General features: G+C 41.0%; 1 protein-coding gene across 1 annotated transcript in view; it reads left to right on the plus strand.

The window, feature by feature from the left end:
* The window catches only part of MYO3B (myosin IIIB), a 375,922-nt gene that overhangs the window by 90,244 nt on the left and 263,514 nt on the right, over positions 1-22,164 (plus strand). The window contains 1 exon segment of the mRNA XM_036857648.1: positions 21,541-21,606. Coding sequence (XP_036713543.1) covers positions 21,541-21,606 — 66 coding nt within the window.

Consider the following 22,164-nt stretch of genomic DNA (forward strand, 5'->3'; position numbering starts at 1 on the left):
CTGTCTGACTCATTGAACAAGCTCCATCTAAAGATATACCTATGGTCTTCATATATTCAAAAGGCCTCCCTTGCAATGATGTTGTGAGAATAAGGTCATAGTGGGCACTCACTATGAAAGTTCTTCAGGCTGTAGAGACAGAATTGTTGGTGTGGTCTAGGATGGATGTGTGTGGGACTGCGCACACAGCCCAGAGTCAGGGCTGGTCTCAGGCAAGCTAGGATGTAGGTTGAGTTTGTCTTTGCAGCTCAGCTTTGCCATTCTTTCCAGAGACCTGCCCTACTTGTGACTGTCCCCTGTACTCCTCCTGCAGTTCCCGTCCTTGTCTTTCCATGCCCCACACATAAGCTTTTCTCCCAGAACCAGACCCAGGGCATGGGGCCTTTCTTGTTCCCTTCTCTTCTGTACTGCCTGTTCCTGTGTCCCACACTCTGGCCAACAATTCCTCAGTAATGGGGTAATAAGTTCAGTAGTAGGTTCTGATGGCCTGGGAGATGATGTTTCAGAGAACCACAGAGCACTGTGACTGCTGTGACCAGATGAAGGCTCAGCATTGCCTTGTGGGTGGGAGACTCAGTTTGAAGTAGCCCTGCCGGGGCTGCTCACCCTGACACTGAACATCCTTGTGTTGGTTGTTTCACCTTGCTGAACTTCACTTTCCTCCCCTGTAAAATGAGGGCTGTGACCTTTCCCTCTCAGGGGAGTGGCCGGGGTTACACGGGATGGTAGATAACACGTATGGCCTAGGGGCAAGATTTAGTGCTCAGGAAGTAAATGAGAGTTCCTCTGCTCCCACCCGCAAACACACACTTACTAAAAAAAAGACTTGGGGTGGAGTGGAAGGGAATATAAAAATCATCTCATCTAACCTCTTGGAGAAACATATCAGTTGTAACCTAGAAAAGTGATTCCAGATGCAGAGGGAGAAATGTCCAGCTGAGTCCTTTGACTGAGAGCTGTGGGCTGCACTCATCCTCAGGGCCAGCCTTGTCCAAGTCTGATCTTGCTGCTATATGACCCAGTGAGAGCATCTTTGGAAATTAACACTCAAAATGTTCCTGAAAGGGACTTACTTCCCACAGATATGCAACCAGCCACCTGGACCCCAGATTCGTTTTTAATATTAGTAATCCTGATCTTTTAAAAATATTCCTCTGGGAATGTACTGAATCCATGTTGTATTGTTTCCTCCTCTCTGGACAAGGCCTCTCTTCCTCTCTCCACACCCACCTCTTGGTCACCCTCTCATTCCGGCAGCTGCAGGGAAGATTTCTCTCCAGCTGTCTATCAAGTCTTCAAAAGCCAGCTGGCATGTAATTGTAATCTATTTTCCACCCCTCAATAGTAGTGACTGAACACTCACACACACACACACACACACACACCGCTCAAAATTGCAAGGAGATGGGAGCCAGCACTGCCTCGTGACTCACGCAGAGCCCCGCGTGGATAATTACTGCCGTTCATACTGGCCTAGGAAAGAAAACAAGGGTCCATTTGGGTTTTAGTAAACCGGAAGCCTGACAGATAAGAGGGGAAGGAGGGGGCTGTGCTCCCTCCCTACTGCCTCCCTCCTCTGCCCCCCCTTCCCCAACTCACATGCCATTTCCAGAAAAATAACATCCTGCTGGCCATTCCCCTACCTGCTCTCATCTTTATTATGCTTATTTAATGTGCAGTTTAGAACTGGTACTGTGGCTAGATTCTGCCAAGCACTTCATCGCAGAAGGGCTCAATAACCTTGAGCTAGGACCTGATGTGCCCATTTTCCTGGTGAAGGTTAACTAGGCTCTATTTCATTAAATCATGTATTCATCCAACCAAAATTGTCATGAACTCAGCACCAAGAGTTAGATTTGGAGGGGAAAGCTGAAGTTGCATTCCTCCCTATGAAGTGTGCTTCCCCTCCCTACTTTAACCCTGTCTAGTGACATCTCTTTGCAGACAGGCTAAGGTGCCATTTACTGGCTCATCCCAGTCATTGCATTCTCTCCCTCCCCTAAATTCCCTTGGTTGTCCTGCTCTGTCTTCCGATCTTCCACTGGATCTTTAACTTGTTAAGGACAGAAAATATAGCTTAAAAGGGAGGAATATATACACAAAAATACATCAATATTCAGCTCTGAGTACAGAGTTTTATATTTTGTTTGCAAGCACTCAATTAAGCAGTATTGAATGAATGAATGAGTGAATGTTCACATAAGGAACAATGTATTTTAAGCTAAATGTCTTGAGATGGCTATGGGGAAATGCAGGTCCTAATGGAAGAGTAAGATTTGGGTTAGTTGACAGAGATAGGAAGTCCTAGAATGGGAAGTGTTGGAAGAAAAGCATCTTGTGCTGGGGGTGAATCTCTGGTGTTAGAATACATAAAAGAATACACTAAGGCTGTATTACTCAAGATTATTCAATTTTGTCCCCACTTATGTTCCTCGAGGCTGGTCTACCAATAACCATATATTTCATATAGCATCAGCCATTCCTTACAGGAGTTCATTAACTGTATGGCATTTGTATTGGGTGGTTAAGGCCCTGACTGGACAAATTTAGGACAAATTTTGCTTCAGATCATACGTACCTTATTGTTCTTACTCTTTTATTCTATTGTGTTTTGGTTCCCACGATTCATAAGCAGCACATAATTCCTCATCCCTTTGCTTTTGAAAAGACTGAAGTTTCAGGAAATAAAAGAAGCATTTATCTTATGATTCCTGGAAGTCTGCTTTATTTTGCAGAATGATTCCTCATAAATTTATCGTACAGTGTCAGGGATTATCTGGAGAATTAGTTAGAGTGAAGAGACTCATGATTTACTTATAGTTCTTAACAGTAAGGTCAATTTTAACATCACCTATTGAATGTTTACTTGGCTCTTGATATTGCATTTAATGTTTTATATGAATCATTTTTACTGATCTCATTTGATCCCAATATTGTATGTATCATTGCTATCTCACTTTACATATGATGAAACCGAGGCTTCAGGGCTTGAGAAATTGTCCAGGCTCATGCAGACAGTAAGCAGTGGAACTGGGATTTGAACCCAGGCAGTCCAACTCAAGAGCCCACATTTTGCAGGTTCTCCCAGCCATAGCTTCTTTCTGTGACTGGAACTGTGGGCCTGACAAATACCTGGAAAGATCACATTCTTTATCTCCCAGGATCTAGGCAGATCAACACAAATGTGACCTCAAAATGACAGATGTCTGGGCTATTTCAGAGATGATTCCAAAGCATTATTAATTATTATTATTATTATTTTGTAGGCAGGATTACTATTGATTGTTACTGCAATTGAGGTGGAATAACTTGCCAAGTATTCCAAACTGAAAATTCCTGGTGTTACAACCTTCAAAACTCCAACCATACATGCACATATATATACATATGTATATAGTATGTGTGTGTGTATGTATAAATGATAGGGTGTATCAGATTTAGACAGTTAATTATTTATTTTAGGTGTATCAATCTGCTGAAGTCTTTCCCAATTACTCTGAAACCAAGTTATTCCCAGGAAAATCTGTTGAAATTTTTCAAATGATCTCCAAATGAATCATTTACTCTTCCAAAGAGCTTTTTTTTGTTGTTGCTGTTCCTCAGAACAACCTTCTCTAAATGCATCTTCTGAATACTTGTTAAAGTCTTTATTCTAATCTGAAAAGGTCGTCTTGTTTACCCACCTATGCCTGGGCAGGAAATCTTCTTGGAAGATTGTGTTTCTATTTTTATTGACCTTGAGGATACCATACCACCTATCTTGGCAGCTTATTGCCATTCCTAATAATCTAGATAGTCAGCAGCTACTTCCTGATGTGCGATCCAAACCTCTCCTGCTGCTTTGGCTCATTCCATTTGATTGTCATGATACTGATGTTACCCTGTTTGTGGTCCTTTTCCCAAAGCCAGGAAATCACAACATTTATAACTGAGTCAGTAGTTATGGTCACATTTCAATTTCCTTAAGTGCCTCCATCTTGAACAGCCCTCTGAGTCCCAGTTTTTGTAATGTGGCCGAGAAGCTGTGAGAATGCCATCTGTTTGCAAGAATGGGGCCATTGATGGTTGCACAGTTGACTCTGAAGATGGCACTACTGATCCAAATCAAGATTTAAGACTTACAGAATCTTGCCTTGGACAGTTAGGTCGACCCTCACTTTGTAGAGAGATGTGGCCATTTGAGAGTAATTTGGTGGAAAAATGAGCCTGGAGTGGCATTTATATAGCATTTTTGTTTATTGAGTAAAACTGCTGTACTCAGCTTTGTATAAAACATGGGAGTAATAGGATCAAATTAAGGAAAGCTACTTAGATGGAATAGCAGGGAAGTTCCCTAATGAAGAGATCTGATAGACCATGGAATAGTCTTCCCCAGGAAGGCTGGTCTTATTGAGATGTGGTTATTTACCATGGAACCAAATAGTCCCCTACTGGATGCATCTCAGATCATTTTCACTTTGGTTTGTGACTTTGATTTAATTGGAAAAGTATCTCACATCTGTTGTTGACTACCTAAGGCTATGCTTCTCAGATTCTAATCATGGCAAAATCACCTCATAAGCTTGTTAAAATGCAGATTCCTGGGCCCTATTCCCAGAGATTCTGTTTCATCAGGTTTGAGTGTTTTCTGGGAATATTCATGGTCACTAGATTCCCTAGATGATTCTGATGCACAAGTGCTACTATAAACTCCATTGTGACAAACACTGAGTTAGGGCCTCTTTAGAAAGTTTCCCGATCTTATAGTAGGTATATCTGTACATTTTGATTTGTTCCTTGTCCTCATTCTAATAGTCCACTTTTCCCCATCACCAGAGTCCCTTTCTACTTGAGAGGGATCATGTTTGATGGAGGAAATGTTTGGTGAAAGCGGGGAGGTTGCTCAGAGGAGCATGCTCCTCCAAGGCTCCCCTAGCCTCACTCAATCTTGCCTTCCCTGGCTTTCCTGTAAGGCAGCTTGGTGTAGGACAGTGTTTCCCAAAGTTCTATGGCATGTTAACAGTTATTAGAAAAAAAGGGGTTGTATGGTCAGATAAGTGTGAGAAACACTGCAGAAAACAAAGTTAACTAGATTTCTTTACTTCAGGGTTTCCCAGAGACTTTATCATGACAGAATCTTCACATTTTCCTGAACTTTTTGACCACAGCATTTCTCATGGGACTACTGATTCATGGAACACACTCTGAAAATCTCAGTGATTTGAAAGCAAGAAAAATTAGTTTGTAACCTCAATTCTGCACCCAAATAGCTCAGTAACTTTATGCTTTCTAAGTTTGTTTCCTCATCTGTGTAATGAGAGTAATCATGTGCCTTTTCCTAGATCACAGGGTTTTTGTGATGATTGAATGAAATACATTTATGAAGGTACTTTGTGAAGTGTAACGTGCCATTAATTGTCATTGGAAAACTTATGAGGGTCACATTCATTGAGAAACTTATGAGTTGCATACAAGTTTGGAGAGTGGAGAGTGAACACTGGACAGTTTGTCTTCATCTTTGCTTAGACTTTGCCTAGACTGACCAAATGGACTAGAAAATCTGATCTGTTTATTTCACCTGGGTTTGTATTAATACCACATTAGTAGTTAACTAGAAATTCTCAGAATACTGCTTTCTGGATCATTCCACTGACATACTGATTTAGCCAAATATTATGGCCATAGATACTTTGCAGTCAGTGCAGAAACAGGACTGGGAAGTGGTGACTCATGGTGAAGGAGATGTTCAAGGCCATGAGCCAATAAGATGAAGAGGGCTGGGACTGGGAAGAACTGGAACCTGGTCTGCTGATGTGTTTATTGGGTTGTATCCCATGGGATGGGTGACCCTAGACCAAATTCCATTGTTTCAAGGAGTTTGGACAAACTTGAGCTCAAATAAGTAATAGTCATATACAAGGGGTCCAGTATAGTGGGTGGGAAAGGTAGAGCAGTGGGTGCTTTATTGCAGAAACAATGCTCATCATTTAATAGGTGGAGTGATGTGATTCTGAGTAGTTAGTGTGGGTTGGAGCCTGATGACAACCACCACCTACAGGCATGAGTTTGTTGAAAGACAAAGATAAAGAGAAAATCTTGAAATCAGCAGGGGAAAAACAACTGATAATGTGCAGAGGAACAGCAATATGATTAATGGCTGATTTAGCACCTGAAAATGGTAGTCAGAAGGCAGTGGGATGACATATTCAAAGTGCTGGGGAATACTGATAAAAATTTTATATCCAGCAAAACTATCTTTCAAAAATGAAAATAAAGGCACTCCCAGATAAACAAAGACTGAGAAAATTTGTTGTTAACTGACCTGCCTTATAAGAAATACTAAAGGATGTCTTTCATACTGAAAGGAAATGATAACAGATGGTAACTGAAGTCCACAGGAAGAAATAAAGAGACAGGAAATGGTAAATATGTGTGTTAATATGAAAACTTCTTTAAGTATACTTTTTTCAGTTTTTCTCTTAATTTCTCTAAAAGATACATGATTTTTGTAAAGCAATAATTATAACAGTGTGTTCTTAATATGAGACAATATTGAATTCAGGACCAAGAACATTAAATTAGTCCAAGAAGGGCACTTTTTAATAGGTGCTATTTTTTAATGAAGATATAAGATGTATATCTATTTATGGCATCACATTCATAAAGCAGAAAGTACAAGGAGATATACACTAACTGCAGAAGTTATTTATTGAACCTCTTTCATTCCATGACAGTTGTAATACATTAAAAAAAGTAAGCAATACTATAAGTTTTTATGAATGTTTCAGGAGTGCTTGAAAAGAGGAGCATTCTCTATTCTTGAGGGACAAGGTTTTATATATATGTGTATGTATATATAAAATATCATATATATGATATATTATTTGTATATATTATATAAAAATATATATACTTATGTTGTGACTATTACAAAGACTACAGAGGCATTCTCAGATTCCAAAAGTATAAACAGTACAGACAACATTCACTGTCCACAGTGCAAACAAATTAGAAATAAACAAACACAGAAAACAAAAATTACCTGCCATCTAGGTATGAAAAAAACAAAATCAGCTTTAACAACTTAGGCTTAAAAGAAAATCTAAACGAAAGTTGAAGAATATGTAGAAAGTAATAATTATCAAAGTACTACATATCAGAATTAATAGGAAATAGTTAAAGCAGGGATTAGAGGCAAATTCATGGCCCTAAATACTTATATTAATAATCAAGAAAGAATGAAAGTAAATGCATTAAGCTTCCAACATAAGAAATTTTAAAAAAATATTTAAACCCAAGTAAGGTAGAAGAAGGAATTTAATAAAATAGAAGTGGAAATTAATGAAGCAAAAATATAGGAAACGATAGAACCAATATATAAATCATAAGCTCTTTTTGGATAAAAATAATAAAATAGATGAATTGTTGGCTAATCTAATCATGAAAAAATAAAGTTTTAACATACATAATTAAAAAAAAGAGGAAAGTAGGGGCTTCCCTGGTGGCGCAGTGGTTGAGAGTCTGCCTGCTAATGCAGGGGACACGGGTTCGAGCCCTGGTCTGGGAAGATCCCACATGCCACGGAGCAGCTGGGCCCGTGAGCCACAACTACTGAGCCTGCGCGTCTGGAGCCTGTGCCCCGCAACGGGAGGGGCCGCGATAGTGAAAGGCCCGCGCACCGCGATGAAGAGCGGTCCCCGCACCGCTATGAAGAGTGGCCCCCGCTTGCCGCAACTAGAGAAAGCCCTCGCACGAACCGAAGACCCAACACAGCCAAAAATAAATAAATAAATAAATAAAATAAAGTAGCCATTAAAAAAAAAAAAAAAAAAGAGGAAAGTAACCACAGACACTGAGGAAATTAAAAGAATCATGGGAGGCTACTTTGCTCAATTCCTTGCTAATAAACTTGAGCATCTGCATGGAATGGGTACTTTTTGTAGGGAAATATTATTTAGCAAAAGAAAGGATACCAGGCAGATGAGAATGCTGTGTTGTTCACCAGCCACTCACAACCAGGAGGAAATGAGAGAGATTACAGGTTTTCCTCAGGCATGGTCTTAGACCTTTCTGAGAGAGAACAGTGAAATGGGCGTTGTGTTTACTCAATATGTTTCTTTTGACTTGATGTTGATGTATTTGTTCTTAATATTCTTAACATGCAATAACCAGTGATACCTCCCCCGCCCTCTGTTTGCTGAGTATGCTTGTATAAATATACTTACTGGCATTGTATGTTCCTACTATAAGAGTAGCAGCACTATGATGATATAACACAGCCCCTCCTCCCCCACCCACCCCCACACCAGGAGGGACAACAGATTGATTTTTGAAAAGGAATCTGTGAAATAAATACAGATTCATTCATTGGTATGTCTCCAGCATTCCTCTCCCATATTTCTGTTCTTTCAAAAGGTTGTTAAGCAACCAGGTAGGAAAATGGTCAAAGCCCATGTAAAGAAAAGACATGCTTATGATGTCAGAGAAATAAATGTGGGCTTGTTCACTTGGGCTTGCTTACAGACTTCCAGGACTTGCAACAAAGTTCATTCAGTTTCAGTGACTGCAATTGATCTTGAGGTTGGTGAAACAGTTGGCCATATCTGCCCACTGGAGACATGACTCAAGCCACCCAGGTGTGAGAGGGGGTTGCTGCTCTGGTGGTACCTTTTGCCCTTGCAAGGGGATGAATGTTCAGTGGTTTCTACTGGGGCGAGTCTCTCTGCCTAAGTCTGTGTGGTTCCACTGGCAGTTAGCACAATCTCCATAAAACATCTTTAGAGCTCACACTTAAAAACACCCAGTCTTCCTTAGGAACTGCAGCTGCATCTCCCCTGGCATTTAATATATCCACTTGATTTTAAATGGAGCCTGCTTCTGTGAGCATTGGCATGCACGCTGGCTCTGGTGGCCTAGGCTCAGATTGCTCTAAGGAACTGCACAGTCTTCCTACCTGGTGTGTGTGCCAGGGTCTGCTCATGGTGACAGGTGTTGATGTTCAGCTGCTAATTTCCCCCATTAGAGACAATGTGGTAGGATCTGATGATACAATCTGTTCATCTGAGGTCTGCTCTGCTTTTTCCTGTCTAGAATATATTGCTAACTTTACTGAAACATAAAAGAAGAAATAGCTGTGCAAAATGCCCTTTAAATGGTTTTGCTTTGCTGGGGAAAAATAAATCCATAGCAGTCAATTTGTTTGTCTATTATAAATTTATTAACAGTGTATTGTAATTAGGTGCATGGCTTTGCCTTAGAGGACAAATGGTGCTTCTTGAACTGTGACGTTAGTCTGATTGTGGTAAAATGACCCATTTGGTTTTACCAGCTGTGACTTTAGAAGGAGCTGAATGACAGAAGATGCATAAAACTCAACAGCTGAAAACATTCTCAGCTCATACTCCCTATTACTGATCATTTTGCATCCCAAACAAAATGTTCTTTGGATTTGCTTGCTAATGTCTTGGTTATCTGAAGAGTACTGTGTTTAAGTTGAGGGATGTCAGAAAGACAACTGGTTTATTAAATCCGACCCATATTCCCCTATTAATAGGACATAAATTGCTCTGGCAGAATCTAAAGATACTGTGGTGTCTAATTAACCAAGAGGAATTCCCAGGTGGGGAAGCAGGATGGCGCATCGGTTGCAATTGTGTTCTTCGGGATCAGGCTGCCTGCACCGGAAGCCTGACCACACCGTTACCAGCTTCTGAACTGCTCTAAGCCTTGGTTTCTTTATCTCTAAAATAGGGAGTTGTATAACCTGCTTCAGAGAGTTTATGTGAGGATTAAATGAGTGAATTCTTAGCACAGTGCTTATTATACATAATAAGCTCTCAAGAGATTAAGGACTCAGACCCCAGAAATAATATTAGATGGTACAGAAGAAAATGGTCCAGCTTAAGGGAAAGTCTTGGGTTCCAGAATGGGCTTGAGAGAATAGGAGGAAGCACCATTATCAGCTCCCCTCAGCCTATTCTGTACCGAGCACTCCTGTGACTGTGTTGGTGGGAAAGGGGGCCCAGAAGAAAAAGGAGTTCCCCTTTGTGTCCATGATCCTGGAATAAGTATTTTGAACCACACTGAGTTTCACTGTTTCCTTTTCTGTGTTGAGAGAAATCTTAGAGGCAGAGAGACAGGAAAGAGTAAAAAGGGGTGTCATGCCACCTGACTCTTCACTTTTTCAGCTCACACAAAGTTGGAATCCTGGAAATGGAAAATCACAAAGAGATTAAGTTTGTATTTGTGGTCCTGTCCCCTCACTGGTCCTTGTTCTGGGTCCCTTTTTCTAAGTTTTTATTCTTGTCTGCCTTTTATCCCAAGTAGAGTGTTGGCCAATAAAGGTTTACAATAGGATGCTTCCTAGAACATTCCTATTTCAATAAGGAGCTTCTGGGATAGAAAGCAATGAGTCTTAATGAGGAAATTTGATGCAACATGACAAAACAGATTTTTTAAGTGGGGGAAGAAGAAGTTTTCCATTATCTCTTCATTACCTCTAAAATATATCCAGCAACTGCTCCTAAGGCAGAGGAGACTGGACTCATTCAGTTGATCATGGTTGGAAGTTACCTATTGCAAGCCTGAAATAGAAATTTCTTTTTTTAAAAATGTTTTATTGAAGTATAGTTAATTTACAATGCTGTGTTATTGATAATTTCTGCTGTATAGCAAAGCAATTCAGTTATAGATATGTATTCTTTTTCATATTATATTCCATTATGGCTTATTACTGGATATTGAATATAGTTCCCTGTGCTATACAGTAGGACCTTGTTGTTTATCCATCCTATATATACTAGTTTGCGTCTGCTAATCTCAAACTCCCAATCCTTCCCTCCCCTACCCTGAAATAGAAATTTCTTAAAATCTGGTGTTTCATCTTTAAAAAAAAAAGAACATTGTAAGACTCCTAGCCTCTCTCTGTTTTCTCATTCACTTCTTTCCTGTGCCAGTTATTAATTTAGTGCCTTTCAGCTCCAAATCTACCCTTCTTTCCCCTGCTTTGTGATACCGGAGTGGACTCATAAACATTTCTCGTTTGCCATATGGCAGAAGTTAAGCTTTGTCAGTAGAGGGCACTGGAAGGCCACTGCCAGAGGAAAGGGCCCACTTCCTGGTTTCAGGGAGCCTTTTCCTTCTTGTTTCTGTGGCCTTTGGCTAATCAGTGGCATTTGGGACACCCAGTGGTGCTCACCCTCCAGCAAGTTTTACCAGTACTCACTGGGCAGCTTCCTAGTGAGTCTCAGGCACCAGGCGGCTGGTTTCCTGTTTGCCAGCCCTGGCTTGTTTTACCTTGAGAACTTCACCGACCATAGGCCATAGTCACATCTTTTCCAATGAGGTCTGAGTCTCAGCCTTGAGTTTGGGGGCAGGGGCTCTTCCAAATTAGTTTCTTCCTCGGATAATCTGTCTCATCTAGACATGGTAGCTGCTCCCATATCTGCTCTTCGTGTACTTGTTAGAGTTCTCTTCACTCCTTAGTATCTAATCCCCTATTACTAGTTAATAATTCTTTATATTAAATTTTCCCTATTCAAATTACGGGTGTTTTTTCTGTCTTCTGATTGGACCCAAACTGATAGAGCCTAGAGGATCAGAAGTGATGTATGCAAATGGTAAGTTTGGGAAGGCACTGGACGTGCAGATCCCAGCTCTTTCCCTTCTCCTTTCTTCTGAGAGTCAGCCTGCCCTGGGGGATTGTTCTCAGCCTGCACTCAGCTCAGTGGCCAAGGCTCTGCCCTTGAGTGAGGGGCCCAGCCCTGGCCCCAAGACCAGCTGGATAAGTCTGCCTAACTCTGTCTTTCAGTCTTAGAAAGCCTACTTCCTGCAGGTAAAAGCCACATTCTCTGAGATCAGCTCTATCAGTAATAAAGGTGTCATTTTGGACTCAATCTGCCGACTACTTTTTCTTGTTCCTCAATTAGTTCAGAACCCAGGCAGGGAGAAGTCCTACTTTTTATTGTCTCTCCCTCCCCCACTCACCAATGATTTTTATATGAAACAACTTTAAATAACTTATCACCAGAAAAATGGATACTCCAGGAAAGCGTAGCATGTCCAACCCATGCTCTTTAGCTTTGCCTGTTCCCTGGCCCACTGTCTTATCACCGTGACTTTCCCCCCACCACATATAAAGCTGTTTTTTCTTAAAATGCTAACCTAATTGGGGAGTGATTCTGTATCTCCAAAATGCTTTGACACACCTTAGTGATCACCTTCAATGAGTACAATCCCACAGAACCCACAGAAACAGTCCAGAATTTGAGGATAGGAAAAGCATTTAGAAAACGTCATCTATTTGAAACACATCTCTTTAAAATCATGAATTAATAAGTCATACATTTAAAACTGTGTGTGAAAAAAAATAGACTTGTGGCTTGCACTCCGTGCATAAAGGACCACAGAGGAAAAGGGTCATTAGCCAGCCCTTGGGCAAGGTCTACTTCCCTGACACATTGGACACTAACAGTTGGATTTGATGGCATTGCTGAGTTCTTGTTGAAGGAGGAAGTTGAAGAAGGGATGTCAGCAAATGACCACATTGGCTCAGACAGTGAGCCACACACCACTTGATATAGCAGTTTCTATTGTCCTTGACTTTCTCTCGCACTCTGCATGCATGGCTGAGTTGCCTGTGTGTCCTGTGTGTTTACATAGTGAGAGTACAGAGAAGGGAAAGGTACCCCAATGTGCTTTAGAGAGAATTAGAAAATGCAGTTCATGCCTTTTGCAAACATTTGAAATGTTAGTGTAGTGGCCAAGGATTAATAAAGCTCCATGACACGCCCTATCTCAAGCACAGGCCTGACATGGGGAGCATAATGTAACCTTGGGATTCTGAGATGATCTTTGAAACAAATTCTTGTTGGGCTGAAAAGCCAGAGGAAATTAACATCTTGTCACTTACTGATGGTAAATGGTTAAAAATGGGTTTATTATGAACCGTGTGATTTGATGTGCTAACTTTACATTTTAATGATTATAGCTTAACATTGCAAACGGTGTTATTTAAAGGACAGGATCAAATTAGGTTATTAAGAATCAGAAAAAAAAGGAATCAACAGCTTGAAGTTTAAGTACAAATCTTTGCTTTTCTCCTCACTGCTTTTAGTAACTTCTTCAGTTATTGTAGAATAAATTATCATAGGTATTAATCATAAAACCTCTACTTTCTTAGACAGTGGTTATCTAAGGCCGAGATGTGACTTAGGCTCATTTTGTTTTTGTGACACGGTTCAGGACATGCTACCCCTGAATATGGGACCTTGGCATATTGAATATTTCAAACGGAAGGAATATGAGAAATCGTGTGTGCAGGAAGGGCTTTCTGACCTTCCCCAGAAGCAGGTCATAAGGCCCTCTCCCTCCCTACACCCGGAGGGAAGGAGCATCCTTACCTCCAAAGACCAAGACAGTGGACACAGAAAGGACCTGCATGAATAGCCCTTGCTAAGTTTCCCCAGTTCACCACACTTCCTCGTACTCTTTGTTCCATCGCGTCTTTCCAAGACTCTCCACTCTTCAACATACTCAGGTTTAACTGTTTCTTCGGGCCTTCATTTCCTTATGAGGGCTCCCATGCATGTAAAACTTATATTAAACAAATCTGTATGCCTTTCTCTTGTTGTCTGTCCTTTGCTACAGAGGCCCCAGTTGAGAACTTGAAGGGTGAAGGAGAAAAGGTATTTTTCCTTTCCTACATTTGCTTCTTTCCAGACATGTTCCCATCTAGCGTTGTCCTTGCAAACCTTTTCTTTCTTCCTTTTCCCTGCTTCAGAGGACTGCCCCTGATAGAGCTGCCTTCACTGTGGAGTTAGCACTCTGCATGGGTATCCATTCTAGCCTGGACCTGCCTTTCACGTTTACTGAGGGTGCAGTGCATAGCATTGTGTTTCTGATTTCTGTGTCATTTTCATATCATCTCTTTTCTGATGTTAAAGAAATATCTTCAGCTATTTAATTTTTTCAAATGATTCCTCTTCAGCAGAATTATATGTATATTTTGAATAAGTCTTGGTCTGTGTCCCATGTATCAAGATAATTACCCAGAGATACCCACTGTCTGAACCAGGGAGCAGGTGCCTGCAAGGGGCAGAGGGGACCCCAGCAGCAGGATTCTTGGTCTGACCCTGGTGGGGTTGAATAACTCAGAGTTCTCATTCACAGCATGTTCTAGGGGGTGGTGACCCAGGGGTGCTCTTCACAACCCTACAAGCCCTCTGGGTGGTCACTTTCTCCTCTGCTCCACAACTGCTCACTGGGTCACCTCGAGAAAATGAGGCAATCAGCACCTGCTCTCTCTTCATTTGAGTTACATGGCAGGATCCTAAATGTTCACTGACAGGAGGTGTCTGCCACCTAAAAAACATTTTAAAAGTTAGAAATCACATATGACATGTGTAAACCATTTCAGCCTTCTTTCTAACAGTGAAAAAAAAAATAGAAACAGCCTCAATATCCATCAGTGGGTGAATGGCCAAACTGTAGTATGCGTACATTATGGAAAACTCTTTGGGTAAGAAACTGGCATGGGATGATCTTTAAGCCATGTTACTGAATGGAAAAAATAGGTACCATGTAACATATAATCCTATTTCTACTGTCCCCAACTATAAATATATTATAAATACTAATATAAAATTTATATTGTGTTTATTGTATTATAATTTATAGCACAGCAAAAATATATATATATTTATAACAAATATTTTAAAATGCAAAAACAAAATGTCTGAGAGAATACAAGCCATACTGATACAGGGAGGAGACTGGGATTAGGGGTGGTAATGAAGAGGTATTTTGCTCTTTGCTTTCTATGTCCCTGCATTGGGGAATTTTTTTATATTAAGATGGAGTCATGTATTACAAATAAATACAAAAATTTTGAAATAATTAATTTTGAACAAGGAAGATGTGACTTAGGGCAAAAAGCAGCTTTGGCTGGGGCTAGGTGGTGATACTGAAGGATGAGACCTAGGCACGTATCTAACCACTCACCCTCATTAATGAATCTCGCAAGTTGTCAGAATGGCAGCTCTGTTGTTGCTGTATTTAACACTCTCAGAATAGTTCATTGTGTTCAAATGTCTTGCTTTATTGCTTTTATGAGTAAAGACATAGAATAGCTTTTGAACACACTCCTGTGTTTATTTAACTGTATGTTATTGATTATTTATTAACTATTATACTTCAGTCTGTATATCTTCCTCCCTATATTCTCCTTCTCCTTTCCCAACACCCTCCCCCTCTCACCAACTGGTTGATATATCCTGTTTAGGACCTACCTCAAAATTGACAACTTCCAGGAAGTCTTTCTTAATTAACTCAGTCCCACTGATAAATCTTTTACTCAGAGTCTCCTTGTTGAGTGTGATTTAACATTAGAGGACTTTATTTGGCACCTTCTTAGACGTATTGCTTGCTAATTGTTTTTCTGTCATTTTTTGCATGTATGTTCTCTTCATTCACCTTCCAGAGTAATGGATTCTTCATGAGGTGAAATACAGAGAGCAGTGTGGTGGACATTGGAGACAGAAATACCTCCTTGAAACCTGACCCTTCCACTTTTTAGTTGGATGTTTTTAAGCAAATTCCTTCTTTTAAGCTGCATTTTCCCCACCTGTGAAACTGGAATAATAATTCCTATTGTTATTTCAATAGGAATATGATTGTTGTGATGTTCTGTTGTCCTACATGTGAAGCACTTGGCATGGAGCTTGGTATACTGTAATACCACTCAACATGGGATAATTATTAGTATTGATCCTCTTCTGTCTCCAACCCCCATGCATGTATATAGTGGTCCTGATGTTAGATAGTGTCTGTAATGCAGTTTAAATCATGATTGATTTGCTCACTTTAGTCAGATATGTTCAGGGACCTGGCGACATTTGGGCTACAAAGGTAGCCCAAATGATGAGGGATGAGGCTTACATTGTCAAATCCAGCTTGAGTCACTACCTAAGGGGACTCCTTTGTTCCTCAAACCCTGCTTGCTGTGAAGTTGCTCACATCCAAAGGAGCTGTTCCATATTTGTCTAATTTTATGCTACTTTGGGGACCAAGGTCATATTTTGTCCTGGCATCATTTCTTGGTTTACTTACAGTATATGTATGTTTGTGTGCATTCATTCATGTAGTCATTCATTCAACAAAAATTTACTGAGTGCTGCTGTGCTGGGTACTAAAGATACACATGAAGCATGAGTAGGAGCCTGCTAGGTTGACAAATTGGGGAGAGCATTCTAAAACGGAAGGTATAGCATGTGCAAAGACCCCCAAGGCATGAAAGAACAGGACTTGCTTTAAGAGCTGCAAGTTCTGCATAGTGCAGTACTGCAGCATTGGGTGAGCATAGGCAGGTGGTTTGAGATGGGATTGGGTAGATAGGCAGGCAGGGCCATCTGTATATCATGCAAAATAGTTGACATTTTATCATGCTGGCAATGTAGATCTACTGAAGAATTTTGAGCAAGAAAATAACAAGGTCAGATTTGTATGTTATAAAGAAATTCTAGCTGCCAAGTGCAAGATGGATTAGAGGGAGATGAGGATAGAGGGAAAGAGAAAAATAAGGAGGCTACTGGAGTAGGCTGATGGAGATGATGTGACTGAACTCGGCTGTGAAGGAGGGGATGGGGTGATAAGAAAGGAATTTAGGAAATAGAACTGATAGGTGTTGGTGCTTGATTGATGTATTAGTTTTCTATTGCTTTTCTAACAAATTTAACATCTTAAAACAGCACAATTTTATTGTCTTCCAGTTCTGTAGCTTAGAAATCTGACATGGATCTCACTGGGCTAAAATCTGGGTGTCAGCAGGGCTGTACCCCTTTGTGGAGGCTCTAGGGGAGAACTGATTTCCTTGTTCATTCAGGTCATTAGCAGAATTCAGTTTCTTGCATTTGTAGAATTGAGGTCCTTTTTTCCTTGCTGGGTATTAGCTGAGGCCCATTCCCATCTTCCAGAGGCCACCTGCATTCCTCAGCTCATGGCTCCCTTCCTCCATCTTCAAAGCCAACAGTGGCGAGTAGAGCACCTTTCACACTTTGAATCTCTCCTGCCTCTTCTTTCTTTCTGCCTCTCTTTTCTGCTTTAAAGGATTTGAGATTAAATTGAGTCCATCCAGATAATCCAAGGTAATCTTCCATCTCCAGGTCCTTAACCTTAATCACATCAGCAAAGTCCCTTTTGCCATGGAAGGTAGCATGTTCATAGGCTCTGGGCATTAGAATGTGGACTTCTTTAATAAGGGGAACCCTTATTCTGCCTTTTCAAGTTGGATGTGAGGCCAATGGAGAGGGGTGAACTCAAGTTTCTGACTTCAACAACCAGCTAGAATGCAGATTTAGGGGAAAATGATGAGTTTGGTTTTGAACATGCTGACTTTAAGGTACCCCTGGGAAATCAGAATGGAACTTCTAATAAGTAGCTGGATGCACCAGCCAAAAGGCAGACGGGAAGTTGAGGCAGGAGATATAGATTAGGAAGCTGATGACGTATAGTGAGCCCTCAGTGAATGTGTAGAACGGGAGGAGAATAGAGCTAAGAACAGAATGCTGGGGCCAATAATATTGTAGGTGCACCAGAGGGAGAAGCACTCACAAAAGAAACTGAAGAAAAACCTACATGGTCTCCCATCGTGGAGTCTGGTTCCTTGTGGCTCATTTCTTCCTTTCTCCTCTACTTGGCCTACTTTCTTCTCATTCCCTGGTTTCCTGCCTGTTCCTAGTATCTGCTTCCTAAAACCAGTTTGTACAGTGTACTCCATGGCCTCTCCCATCTGCCTCGTCATCATGGAGCTTTCAGCTTCAGCTCCCATTACTAAAGTGCCTCATTCTCCTGGTTTTTTGTTTGTTTGTTTGTTTTGTTTCTCAGTTCAAGGTGAAAAAAAAAAAAAACCTTCTAAAGAGAATCGAATTGACCCAGCTTATCATTTGGGGTCATGCCTTGGCATAGGTTACCAGATTAAATTTGGATTGGTTGTCCTGAGGTCAGGTACCCCCCTTCATCCAATCATCTGCTTCTCTATTTCAGAAACTAAAATAAATTCAGTTTGACTGTTCAGCAAATCATTTTGTTCCACAGAGGCTTTGGGGGAAGAAGGTTAACTTTATCTCCATTGTATTTGCTGGACCCAGGATTATGATGTCAAAAATAGGCATCGCCCCTTGCTGCTAACCTCACGTAGCCCTAATCCTGTCTGTGTGCAGGGGATCATTTTGTAGAAATTGAATTTAGGGTCCAAATCACAGGAATAAAATCCAGGCAGGCAAACCTCAAATCGAATATAGTCGTTTTCCTTTACTGACTAATCTCTTTTCTACATTGCCTTGGTATGTTTATAAACATTATCTGTTTATAAACATTATCCAAATGAGCGCTTGTTATTCAGGCTTGTGGACCTTTCAGCACTCACCATTCAAACATCCTGCCCTCAGCATCCATACACATACCTGAGTGATGCCTGCCTATCTCAGCTGTACACTGACTCTGCTATCACACTGAATATGAAGCATCTCTCCTTTCGGAGAGAGACCCTTTTGGGCAAGGTTGCAGTTTGCATCTGTAGTGTTGAGAGGAGCCAAAAAGGTACAGTTGTTATTATTTGGTGCTCTTCCTGGATGGCAGGAGAACTAGAGTTTATATTGCCAATGCAAACAAAGTACTGTAAAGCCTTCAAATTCCTTTTAGTTTTCATTATACTCAGATAGTAATCTTTCACAAGACCTCAATTTACTGAACCTAAGTATGATGGATGGACTCCAGGAAAGGCGGAGCATCTACAAGTTCAAATGAGCTTCTCTAAAACCAAATTCCTATGATGCCAAGCTTCAGAGAAAGTGTTTCCTTGTGTGGGGTTCATGTGAGGCCACCATGGATTGGTGGTGGCCTGGGTGAGTGGCGATCTTCTGCTTTCCTCTGTGTCCTACTACAGAGGTTCAGGCCAACACATAAACAGTAGCCCCTGCCCATGGTTCCTGCTGAGGGACAGACTGAAAACAGGGAAGGGACAGTGGACAGTGTTCTCTGCACAAGTGTAGACACTTCCATCCATTCCTCCGGTGGACCCTTGCCAGGTCATTCTCTAATTGCGGTAGAGGGTTATCCCTCCATGCTCAGCTGGCCAAGGTCAAGCTTACTAGGGTTTAATCAAGTCTGTTACTCTGTCTACAAGTAACTTCTTCATCCACCCCCAAAACCGGTTAATGGTTTTGGGGGTGGATGAAGTGTGTTAGACAGTAGGTTGCTTGAGCACCTCTTCTCTGTGGAACTGACCTCCGTGAGAGCAGAATGAGCAGGGAACCTGAGCAGAGCAAGGGAAGTTCGAGCTCTGGAGAGGGCTGTAGAGATGGTGTAGGGCAAGCTGCTCACTGAGAGATGCCCACAGAGGTGAACTGGGAGGACATGTGGATGTACAATCTCAAACAGCTGGAGCCAGTAAGAACAGGTCAGCCATGCTGGTATTAAAGCAGAAGTTATCTGATGGTACTTTTATTATTTAAAGAAAGCCAGGGAAAGATGAAGGCAAATATTGTTGCATGAAATGAATGAGATAGAGGCAGCCTCCAAAATAACTGAAGGGCAACTTTCAACTGTTACTCTTTCTAGGTGGGTACACAGATAATTTTCCATTGGGTCTTTGAATCAGAAGATCTGAAGGATGATTAAATTCTTATGCAGAATGGGGAAATCATATATTTCCTCTCATCATTCTTCCTTCCCACCTCATCCTTCCCTTCTACTCTCTCTCCAGAACTGAAAGAATCATATAGTCTAGCCTCAAAAAATTACTCATGTTTTTTGAACCTGCCAGACTTTTTTACACTTCTGTGACTTGGTACATCTTGTTTCCTAAGCCTGAAATGGCTTCCCTCTCCTCTGTCTTGAAAAATCCAACCAATCTTCAGGGGCCAGCTCAAGTTCATTTTCTTTTTAAAGTCTTCTGGGACTCCCCAGATTGGGTAAGTTGCCCCATTATTATGCTTCCACTTACCTTTGTAGTTGTGATATACTTATCAAATTATGTTCTAATCATGTAATAGGATAATACTCCGAAATATGATCAGCTCAATTAGGATTAATTGCATATAACAGTGGCTTAAAGAAGATGGAAGTTTATTTCTCTTTCCTGTTAAGGAAGACTAGGGGGAAGCAGTCTAGAGCTGGTATGGCAGCTTTACAATATCATCATGAATCCAGTTTCCTATCTACCTTCTTTGCCATACTCAGCTCATAGCTCTCATTTTCATTTCATGTCCAAAATGGCTGCTCAGGCTCCAGCCATCATATCCATGCTCCAGGAAGCAAATAGGGGGAAGAAAAAAATGGCATGTCTCCCATCCTTTAAGAAGACTTTCTGGAAACACCACAGAACAATTTTAGTATTATATCATTTGGCCAGAATGCAGTCACATGGCCACATCTAGATGCAAGGAACTCAGGAAAATATATATGGCAGCATTGTGCCAGAATAAAAATTGTACTAGAAGAAACAAAAAAAGGAATGGTATTGAAGAGGCAAATTACAATCACATTATCTGATACATTTTTTAAATTTCTGGTCATTCTTGCTGCTTCCCCTGCCTCTGCCTATGGGGGCTGAGCAATCTATGGCTTTAGGAAGCAGTTAGAACCCAAGTGAAGGGTTATTATATATACAAAGGTGTATAATGGGTTTAAGATTTACAGTCATAATTCAGGTGTGCAGAAATGTAACTTGCTTCATTTGCTGAACTTGACTTGCTCACAAACCCCTATTTCTATTAATAGCTAGAAAGAAAAAATTCTGATCAATTAAAGGTAATGTCCCTTCTGTTTTAAAATTGATTCTCTCTGGATAAATATTCAGCCAAATGCAGGGTTCTTACTTTTTCCTTTTCCTGCCTTCCCACCAGGAAATGGTCTGGTTACCAGAGTCTTTCCACAGTTCTCTAGTTCTCTTGGACCGCCAGTGCTTAGTTATATTAGGTGTCTGTCCTCCTTGCTACCCAGGATCTTCTTGGGGTCTGAAACTTGTCTTAGTGGTTTTGCTTTCTCCAGTACCTATTGCAGAGGTTGACATATAGGAAAGAGTTAAAAATGTGACCAGTGAATTTATAAGTATACTTTAATTGCATCACATAATTAATTCAAATGGTAGTATAATGATCTGAAAATCCTGTAAAATTAAAAGTCTATTTCTCTCAAGCCCCTAGCACTTGGTTTATAGCTTTCTTATGGCGCTAATAATACTCAGCTCTCAGTTATAGTGGCTGTGTGCTTGCCTCACCCTTCATTACAGTGTCTGCTCCTTGAGGAATGTTGTTGATCTGTGTAACCCTCAGAGGTCCTGCATAAAGCCGTGGACATGGTTGGCCTTCAGTCAATGGAAATGAGCCACTAAATGAATAGGGGCTGGCACTTTGTAATTTACCACTGGTGAATGACTCTCACCCAGGAAGAAATAAGAATAGATTTTATCAGAGCTATTTAGAACAATATCAGTAAAGGCAAGTTGATATTTTGCTTTTAATGGAACCCTTTCTTTGTAAGAAAAAAATTGCTTTTATTTTTCAGAAATCCTCCACCTACTTTACTTCATCCGGAAAAATGGTGTGAGGAATTCAACCACTTCATTTCACAGTGAGTATTTCTTCCACTGAAAATTGCTCATCCAGCAAGTCCTTGGACAGTGATTGGAGAAGTCCAAGGTGTGGAATTGACTTGGCGCTAGAAGTTGTTATGCCTTCTAGCGCATTATGACACAAAATTTGTTCCAGTAAATGATAGAAGATGCCCCTGCAGGATTTGAGAAATAAGGAGTTCCATTTGACTCTTGGTTATAATCAGTTCTTCTGATCATATGTGTTACATTTATCTGACTCTGCTCTGTCCTGGGGCAAATATTGCCAGTGGGTCTTGTTTAATAAGGGAGGAGATTCCATCTAAAAATCTGACACCCACACTTGGGCCAGAGAGGAGACAGAAGGTGGCAGCGTTCAGTAGAGGTTTGCAGCTTGGAAGTTGGGCTTTGCTTTAGGATCCGTGCTTTGGGAGCAGGGCTCCAGTTCCCAAGATGATTGAGGGGCCAGAGTAAGATCTCAGGCCTGAGGCTCCAAGGTGAGGAGCCCCAGCCAGGGCTCAGAGTGTGGAGAACATGACGAAAACCCAACTGATGGGTGATGTTCCTGGTGGGAGCTC

Source organism: Balaenoptera musculus, chromosome 7, assembly GCF_009873245.2.
Source record: "Balaenoptera musculus isolate JJ_BM4_2016_0621 chromosome 7, mBalMus1.pri.v3, whole genome shotgun sequence".
Classification (NCBI taxonomy): Eukaryota; Metazoa; Chordata; class Mammalia; order Artiodactyla; family Balaenopteridae; genus Balaenoptera; species Balaenoptera musculus.